This window comes from Thamnophis elegans, chromosome 7 (genome assembly GCF_009769535.1).
Source record: "Thamnophis elegans isolate rThaEle1 chromosome 7, rThaEle1.pri, whole genome shotgun sequence".
Lineage (NCBI taxonomy): Eukaryota > Metazoa > Chordata > Lepidosauria > Squamata > Colubridae > Thamnophis > Thamnophis elegans.
The window spans coordinates 78,273,573-78,283,572 of NC_045547.1; the positions used below are offsets into that span (position 1 = coordinate 78,273,573).

The 10,000-nt window shown below is 45.0% G+C and overlaps 1 protein-coding gene across 1 annotated transcript in view; it reads right to left on the bottom strand.

Moving 5' to 3' along the window:
* The window catches only part of RELN (reelin), a 380,071-nt gene that overhangs the window by 81,694 nt on the left and 288,377 nt on the right, over window positions 1-10,000 (bottom strand). The window contains 6 exon segments of the mRNA XM_032221885.1: window positions 3,652-3,754; window positions 5,355-5,413; window positions 5,415-5,527; window positions 6,616-6,799; window positions 8,098-8,181; window positions 9,329-9,506. Coding sequence (XP_032077776.1) covers window positions 3,652-3,754; window positions 5,355-5,413; window positions 5,415-5,527; window positions 6,616-6,799; window positions 8,098-8,181; window positions 9,329-9,506 — 721 coding nt within the window.

A 10,000-nucleotide genomic window follows, 5' to 3' on the forward strand; every position in this document is an offset into this window, starting at 1 on the left:
GGAAAGGATACGGTAAAATCTCCATTCTCTCCCACTCTAGGGTCAGCCAGATGTGGTATTTGCCAGTTCTCTGATCTACTCAAAATTTCCAAACCCGCTGAATTTCACCCCTGCTTGTCAGTGTTGATGCAAGTGGTTCTGGTAATTTATTGGGCTATTGTTTACTGATTGCAAGCCATTAGCATATAAAACGGGAGCAAATCCCATTCCCTACTAGCATTGATGATGGTACCTAGTTTGGTAATGAAACATCGCAAGAAATAACCAAGGTCAGAGAGCACCAAGGACTCCTCATTTCAACCCTCAGCTACAAATATTCTCTTTCATCCAATATCTATTTTTTGTTCCATTCTTCCCTTGAAGGAGATATAAGCTATAGATGTAATCAATCATTAATCATTAACTGCCGAATTGCCGACCTTTCTGATCGGCAAGCTCAGCGTCTTAGCCACTGAGCCTCCGCGTCCTTTCATTAATTACCATAGTGTATTTTAGCAAAACGTGTTAATTGGAAAAGGTTCTACTGGGCTCCTGATTGTATTTTTACCACCATGGACTAATACAACTGTTTTCCTACATAATGCGTGTGATTTTTCTATGATTAGGTCTAATCAACTGGGGATCTAAAAGCAAAAGGATGCGATTGGTTCATGTAGCTTCAGAAATCTAGAGGGACAGCTTCCGCACGATCAGTCGTAGCATCTTGTTTATCAACATCTCTTGAACATTTTTAACAATAACATAAAATAAAATGTCTGTCTAGATGCCTGGATGTGAAATATAACTCTTCTGGGAGGTAAACCTACTGAAGACGTTTTTCCTTCTGAATGGGACCATGAAAGCATTTGTCGAACATGCTTCTAGTCTGTATTTTAAAACACAAAACAGTTTGCATTCTATGTATTATTAATTTGTTGTGGTGACAATTGAAATGCGGAGGAATAAGGAGTCAGGGGAGGGGTGTTTTTTTGCTTTTTTTGCTAAGAATACACAAGGTGAGCATCTTGTAGCCTCTTACAACTGTGCAAGAATGTGCTGGGACTATTAATGGGTTGCATAAATGTGTTAGTGTCCGCACGAATTTGTGCATTATGCTCCAGCTTCGATTTTAATTAAACCTCTGAATACAGCATATGCTCTGAGGGCTGAACCGAGGATGAAATTACTTATTTTGATGTAGCATACGGATGTTGATATTCCTGTCTGCCTATATCATCTGTTCAAATATCACAACTTACATCCCAATGTTACAATCCTAAAAGATTCCCTATCTCAAGTTCTTATTTTCTTAACTATTTCTTAGCTTGGTTATTTGCTTGCAGACATTTCATTACCCAACTAGGTAACATCAACAGTGTCCGTGAAGGTGGGGTTTGCTCTCTGCTTATATACATTCTACACCTGATGGTGTCGCCCCAGCCAAGCTCCATTGGCGCCTGTGCCGGCGCTTCCCGCCAGCCAGCTGGTCTTCGGGTCTTCGCCACGCATGGGACGCGCGCATGCATGCATGGAGGTGGGGTGCATGCACAGGGGGCGCTTGTGTTGCCTTTGGGGCCTTGCGAAGTGCCCCCGCGCCCCGTTTTGGCTTCGAGGGTGATGCAGGAGGCCTCCAGGACCAAAATGGGGCATGAGGAGGGCCTCCGCGCAACCTGGAATTCAAAAATGGGCAGGGGGGGGCGGAGCGCAGTGCGGGAAGCGCTGGGGTCACATATGCATGCATGGGGGGTGGTGCGTGCGCATGTGTGTGAAGGGACACAGACACAGGGAGCGGTGGAGTCGGGGGTCAAATTGTGCATTACAGTAATATGCGAAGGCAAGTGTGTGCGTTATCGACGACAAAGAGGTTAGCCATCACTGCATTATTTAATACTGGCAGTCCTCGCTTACAACAGTTCATTTAGTGAACATTCCCATTACAACGGCACTGAAAATGTGACTTAAGACCGTTTTTCACAGTTACGAATTTGTAGCGCCCCCCCCCCATGCTCACGTGATCTAAATTCAGACGCTTGTCAATTGGCACCTTCTTATGACGGTCGCAGTGTCCCAAGGTCACTGGTCTCCTTTTGCGACCTTCTGACAAGCAAGTCAATGGGGGGAAGCTCGATTCACTTAACAACCGGTTACTAACTTACACTGCAGTGATTCACTTAACAATGGTGGTGAGAAAGGTTGCAAACTGGGCCAAAACTCATTTCGCAAATATCCGACCTACTCAACCAAAATTTTGAGGCCAATTGTGGTCGTAAGTCAAGGAAGGCCTGTATAGATATATTTTCTTAAGGGAAGAAACAAGGATGTTTCTCTTGAATGCCAAAGTTATGAGATGGCTTTTGCACTTTTAAAATTTTGTTACCAAGTTACCAAGGGTAAACCAAGTCAATGGGTAAGCTGGTTTCACTTAATGACCATTGGATTAATTTAACAATGGCAATAACAACTGTGAAAAAAGGTCATAAAATCGGGCAGGACTCGCTGAACAACTGTCTTGCTTAGTAATGGAAATTCTGGTTGCGATAGTTGAAGACTACTATATGTCCGGTGGATAAAGGACCAATTTCATAGCACTTGTAAATACAATACAATACAATGCAATAGGAGAGTTGGAAGGGACCTTGGAGGTCTTCTAGTCCAACCCCCTGCCTAGGCAGGATGCGTTTCAGTCAGATGGCTGTCCAACATCTTCTTAAAGACTTCCAGTGTTTTGGACATTCACAACTTCTGGAGGCAAGCTGTTCCACTGATTAATTGTTCTCACTGTCAGGAAATTTCTCCTTGTTCTAAGTTGCTTCTCTCCTTGATTAGTTAACACCCATTGCTTCTTGTCCTGCCCTCAGGTGCTTTGGAGAATAGTTTGACTCCCCTTCTTTGTGGCAGCCCCTGAGATATTGGAAGACTGCTATCATGTCTCCCCTAGTCCTTCTTTTCATTAAACTAGACATACCCAGTTCCTGCAACCGTTCTTCCTATGTTTGAGCCTCCAGTCCCCTAATCCTCTTTGATGCTCTTCTCTGCACTCTTTCTAGTCTTCACATCTTTTCTACATTGTGGTGACCAAACTGAATGCAGGATTCCAAGTGTGGCCTTACCAAGGCCTTATAAAGTGATATTAACTCTTCACGTGATCTTGATTCTATCCCTCTGTTTATGCAGCCTAGAACTGTGTTGGCTTTTTTGGCAGCAAATGTTTTACATACCTTGAGACGGAGATAGCCCAATTGGGCTTTTGAGCGCATACACTAAAATAAGCCCTCCCCCGAAAATAAGCCCTCCCTGAAAATATTGCAACACAGCAGCAGCCATGGGGTGACCATGCTCGTCATGTCCTGCACCTCAAAAATAATAAGACCGCCCCGAAAATATATGGTCAAGTGCTTATTTTGGGGGTCAAAAGAAAATAAGACTCTGTCTTAATTTTGGGGAAACACGGTATGATTTCACGCCGTAAAAAATTGAAAGATAATAACTTCATATGTTTACATTGCAATAATTAATGGTTTGCCAATCTTTATGGATTAGGCAGTTCCTAGATACTCGTAAATTGTACTAACATGATCCTTCAATATCATCCAAAGAATGTAACATACCCAGAGAAAAGCAAAGATTTAAAACATTTTGACAGCAAGAAGAAAAGAAAGCAGAGCTAAGTACCTCAAACTGGATAATGGTATTTTCGTTTACGTTCAAATCTCTCGTTGTAATCGAATGCTCTCCAACTTCATTTGAAACAAATACCATAGCAGAATCTTCTTCTCTGTCGCGGGAGCAAAAGTGACATATTTCACAATGTGAGATTATTAACTTTATTCAACACTTCTTTTTCTGAAACTTTGATAACTTTCAGGTTGATACAGCAACATCAGGACAGACGCAGACTTCAACGGACAGTTAGGAGTGAAGAAAAAAAAACAATTGCAACCAGCCTGCCTTCCATTAAAGACTGGAATGCTTGCACGGATCAGAAAAAGGGCTAAGAAAATACTAATAGACTACTCACATCCTGGACATAAACTGTTTTCTACTTCTCCCCTCTGCTGCATTACAGGCCATTGCAGGTCAAAACAACTGGAGACAGGGAGAGTTTTTCCCGTCATGCAATCACTCTTATGTCTAAGCATACAGTATTTACCCATGTAGTATGTGTGTTGTTATTATGATCCTCATCTTTTCTACTACCTTCTCTTATTGGTATCATTATTATGATTATTATAACTCCATTGCTTTGCATGTACATTGAAAGCTTCTGCACCTCAATAATCATATTGGGACAAATAAAACTATTCTATTCTATTCTATTCTATTCTATTCCATCCCATCCCATCCCATATTTTTATACTGTTCTGTTCTGCTCCGTTTCATTTAATTTCATTCATCCTATTCTATCCTATCCTATCCTATCCTATCCTATCCCATTTATTTTTTTCTTATTCTATTCTATTCTATTCCATTCCATTCTTATTTTTCCTTATTTTATTCTATTCCATTCTTATTTTTTCTTATTCTATTCTATTCCATTCTTATTTTTCCTTATTCTATTCTATTCTATTCACATTCTATTCTATTCCATTCCATTCTTATTTTTCCTTATTCTATTCTATTCTATTCCATTCCATTCTATTCCATCCCATCCCATCCCATCCCATCCCCTCCCTCCCATATTTTATACTGTTCTGTTCTGCTCCATTTCATTTAATTCCATTCATCCTATCCTATCCTATCCTATCCGTTGTGGTCCAGCAGGAGCCGTTGGAGCTGCGATGGATTCCGATAGCGAGGGACCCTATGAGTCAGTTCTGGAAGATGTGGAGGACCCTGGGCAGGGTTCAGACTCAGAGCAGGGACCCGAGAGGCTGGTTGGCCACCAGGAGAGCCTGAGGCATGGAGCAGTGGTGAAGATCACAGGGAGTTTGTCCCTGAAGCCGACAGAGGAGGGTGGAGAAACGGAGGCAGCAATTACGGAGACAGACTCATAAGAGATAATCAAGCCCAGGTGGTTGTGGTTTGGCTCCTCCCAAGAGAGTATATAAGAAGAGACTTTGGGAGGAGACCTTTTGCAGGACACAACCGTTTATACCAAGCTGGAGAAGCTCTTGTGTATATTGTATCTCTTATCTGTGGGAGTCTGAGTTGCTGCCAACGTCTTGTCTGTGAGTAATTACTGTGAATAAAGCGTGGCTAATAGTAAGCCTGTGTCGGCATTAATCACCGGACAGAGGGGTCAGAAACACTATCCTATCCTATCCCATTCCATTTTTTTATTCTATTCTATTCTATTCTATTCTATTCCATTCCATTCCATTCCATTCCATTCCATACATATCTCACTATGTATATGCTTTTATTTCAATACATACGGTGCTCCTTTGGATGAATATGGACAATAAACTCCAATGTTGCCACCAGGATAGAAAAAACCAATTGTCTTCCTTTGGGCCCAAGTCAAAGGTATCCGAAAGGATCACAGGATTTTTGAGGTTATTTCCATCAATGATGAAGTCATCTATAATCCAAATCTCCTCCTTCTTACCTAGGAGAACATTGAGTTCGCCATTAAGAAGATGCCCTGAATTTTGCTGGCTGCTCCAATTGAATCATAACGTATAGGTAATCCTCAAGATATGACAGTGATGAAGTCAGCCATTCACCGTCGTATGCCATAACAGTCGATTTTACAGCCTTTTAGGCAGCAGTGGGTTAAGGGAATAGCCACAATTGTTAAATGAATCTGCAGTCATTACTGACACCGTATTTGATCCGATGGTTCAATACGGCTACGGTTTTGCCAAAAACTAGAAATAAGAACAGTTTTGCAACAAAAGTGTGGTCATAAATGTGGCCGTGTGAACCCCCCCCCCCCGGTGGCTCTGCGAATGGCTGTAACAGGGGTGGCTTTCAAACCGGTTCGCGGGCGGTCCCTGTGAACCGGTTGGTTGGCGAACCCAGAGTAAGTAAATTCCGGGAACGGCGACTGGCCCACCTGCCCCGCCCGCCTCCTTTCCCGGTTTTGATGAGTTCTGCGCTTCCACGCATGCGCAGGACGCATACAGCGCCTGCACGATCCTCAGGAGCAGCTGGAGCATCGCACAGACGCTAGTACGCATGCGTGCGCTTGTGCGCTGTGCACGAGGACGCCGCCCGGCCCCGTTCCAACCGAACCGGTTGGAACGGTGGCGAGAAACCCCCCCTGGTCTGTAAATGTTGCCCCTGTTGCTGAGCAGCCAAGGAGAAGTCATGTGACCACAAAAAAAGGGCCCTGACAGTCGAACTTTGAAGGCTGGTCTTAAAAAAACCCTTTTCATGGGTTGTAACTTTGGTTGCTAAGCAACCGGTCGCAAGACTGCCTGTATCTCAGGGGTGTCAAACTGGATTTCTTTGAGGGCCAGATCAGCGGCCGGGGGGGAAGCACCCAGATGCCTAAAATGGGGCATGGGGGGGCTACATGCCCGTTTTCAGCCTGGACGGCCTCCTGCAGCCCTTTGCTGGCCAAAACGGTCCTTTGCTATTTCCCTGCGGCCAGATTTAAGCACCCCGTGGGCCAGATCCGGCCTGCGGGCCTTGAGTTTGACACCCCTGGGGTATTCAAAGCCATCAAAATTGAGATCCTTCATTCTATACCGTTGTTGTAGGGTTGCCAGATCCTGAAACGGGTAGCGCTGTTCCGGGCTGAATATGGCAGTGGGATGTTGATGAAAAGGACATCAGTTGTTTGGGTGAAGTAAAACTCATCTATCAGATGCCACGTGATTCCTCCGTTGACGGAATACTGGAGCAGAATTGAATGAGATCTCTCTGGGGTACCGGGACATAAGAGAAGGTGCCGTAAGGACAACCATGACAAGATGAATCAATTACAAAAGTTTACCTTGGTGTCGAACTATGAAATCAAGTGTATTAGTTTTAAAAACAGCATTTATATAGTGGTCAATAATACAACACAGGTTTAAAATGCAACAAACTCTGATGTTTTGGCTTATTTTTTGAGGATGGTACAACTCATTAGCATCAGAGCATGTTAATATAGGCAACTGGCAGTTGGAACAGAGTTCTTTTCAGGTGGGGAGGGGGAGTAGAACTCCTTAGCATCAGAGCCTGTTAATTACTGTATAAGAAGTACTAATGAGCTGATGGTCATTTTAAAAAATCCTTTCTTAGCAAGCACCTAGATGCCAAGAGGAACATACATGCCAAATTTCAAGTTTGTAGACTTCACAGTTCTGGAGATTTTGTGATGAGTGAGTAGTATTTGGCTTTTATATATAGATGTTACAGTGGTGGGTTGCAGATGGTACGCCCCGGTACGGGCATACCGGAGCCTGCCCGGAGCATCGGATACCGTTCTGGTACCGTGCTCCAGAGGGCCCGCCCACACGCCCAAGCTCCTTACCGGTCTTTTAAGTCTTCGGCGCTTCCGCGCACGGTGCGTGCAGCGTCTATGCAACGCTCCGCTGAGCAGCTGGAGTGTCACGGAGGCACTAAGATGAATGTGCGCAATGCGTGTGTGTGTGCATGTGTTGCACGTGTCCAGGTGGACTCCGCCGGGCCCGTTCCAATTGTATCAGTTGGAACGGGATCCGGAACCCGCCACTGAGATGTTAGTAACATACTACAGTTTGGAGGTATTACAACACAAGTAACATCTTTCTAGCTTTATTAGGTCACTGTCGCTGTGTCTTGGTTCTGAGTCACAATGGATTGTTTGTGAATTAGCTTCACTTTTGGTCTCAGCAAGGATTATATGAATTTATCCTTGTTTGGCATAGTTATTAAATCAGGATAAGAACCAGAAAACGGTGGGTTCTAATCTTGCCTAAGGCACAAAACCAGCTAGTTCTTAGCAAACCATTTCTCAAAGACCCTGGTAGGAAAACAGCAGGGAACAACAACCCAGTGGTGGATTGACTACCCGTTCGCTCATGCTCGCACGCAACGCTTCAGCGCATGGGTGGGTGGAGCCTCCCGCCGTCGCCACTACCGGTTCGGCCTGGTTCGGCTGAACCAGGAGCAACTGGAACAGCCATCCAAAGTGGCTAAAGGAGAAACGATTTGCTATGCAGCGGTAAACGGAACTTCAAAAGTATTTCTTTTAAAATACTTACCTTTAGCTAAAAATCTGAACGAAAACTGAATGTACATTGTGTTTGTACAGTCTAAATCCCTTGAAACGAGCATCCTCAACCCTTCCTGTGTAGAGAAAATAGGTAGTATTATTACTACTTTTTCATGGAGTTAAATAATATCTTGGTCATCTTTCTTGCCAAGCAAGTCCAGCACATTCTTTTAAAACCCTTCTTCAAAACTACTGAACTAATGCTATATAATGATTTGGAACTAGGGTGAACAGTGAAGTGGCCAGCTTAATAATTCCCCATTATTTGGGGGGGGGGGGCTGTTGGCATTAGGCAGCAGCTAAGGGAGGGGGTCTGATATATTCTCTATGTCCTTGCAGTCCTATACACTTCTTCTTTTAGTTGATATTTTTGCAAAAAAGGAGGGAGAGGGGGAAGGGGGGGGAAGAAGGGAGAAAGAGGGAGTGGGAGAGAGAGAGGAAGGGAGAGAGAGAGGAAGGAAAGGAGGGAGGGAGAGAGGGGGAGAGAGGGAGGAGAAGGGAGTGGGAGGGAGACAAAGGGGAGGTAGAGAAAGGGGAAGAGAGGGAGAGGGAGAGAGGGGAAGAGAGAGAGGGAGAGGAAGGGAAGGAGGGAGAGGGAGAGAGAGAGGGAAGGAGAGACAGGGGGAGAGAGAGGGGGGAGGGAAGGAGAGGAGAGATGGATAAGCAATTGAAGAAACATTGAGGGAAGGAAAAAATAAGGTAATAGCTGACAACTCAATATGGATTCTAGGCCGAAAACATGTTGGTTCCAAAGGACACAAAGCATGACTCCCAGAGAGGCCAAAACACGGGCCACTTTTTTGCTCGTTTTTGCCCCTCCCCAGCCCCCAGGAGCACCCTACAAGCCCCCTAAAGGCTATGCATGCCCTTTTTTTTGACGAAAAACGTGCCGTTTTTGGGGAGGTCTGCAGAGCGCAAAACCTTTTTTTAAAAAAAAAATTGCCTCTTCTAAATCTTGGTGCGTCTAATACTCCGGTGCCTCTTATACTCCGAAAAATGCGGCAATCATCTCAGTTAAGGCACATTTGGGATTGCTTGCGAAGGTCTCACCTTCCCTTAAGTGAAACTCAACAGGACAGTTGAATAAAGGGACATGGAAGGAGTACTGGGTACGAAGAAAGCAAACGGGGAAAAAAAATTGCAATTGGCTTTTGTAAAAACAAAAAAAAGGGGGGAGGAAAACAATTTAGAAGTCACATTTGAAGGTCAACAACTCCTAACCCCTTTGAAGATGAGGCTGGTTCCGGATTTGATGGTGTCCCCGTTCAGGTTTCCTCTCTCGGCTCCGTAGACCTCCGGCCAAAGGTCTGGATGGAGATTGGCATTGAAGTCATCCTTTAGCACAGTTGGGAGAGGAACCGTAGGCACACAATAAGGCCCTCCAAAGCCTCTGTCACACCTGAAGAGACACGGGTGGGTGAGCGTTATTGGTTGGGAAAGGAGCCTAGATAGATTTGGAGGAAGTGCTAAGCTCGAGTTGCCTCTGGTGTCCAGACTCAGATTCCTCCTTGACTTTTGTACGACATAAAACATAGAACAATAAGTTTGGTGTTGTGGCCAGCAGCCATTGGAGCTGGCAGCAGATTCGGACAGTGAGGAGGTTGGGGAGGAACATGGGCCAGTCCTGGAGGCTGGGGAAGGTTTGGACGGGAGTTCTGCATCGGAGGCAGAGAGGGGGCCAGGGCCGTCTGACAGTTATCAGCTGCCTTCGGAGTCAGACATCAGTGAGGCAGAAGAACAGCTGGAGCCTGTTCCCAGTGTGTGCATGTGCAGAAGTGCCAGGAGAAGGGAACAGCTAAGGAACAAGGGCCGACTCAGCAGTAAAGGCACAGGTGGACGGTGAATGGCCCCTCCTGTAGGGAATAAAGAGGAGCGAAAGGGGAGTGGAGTTTG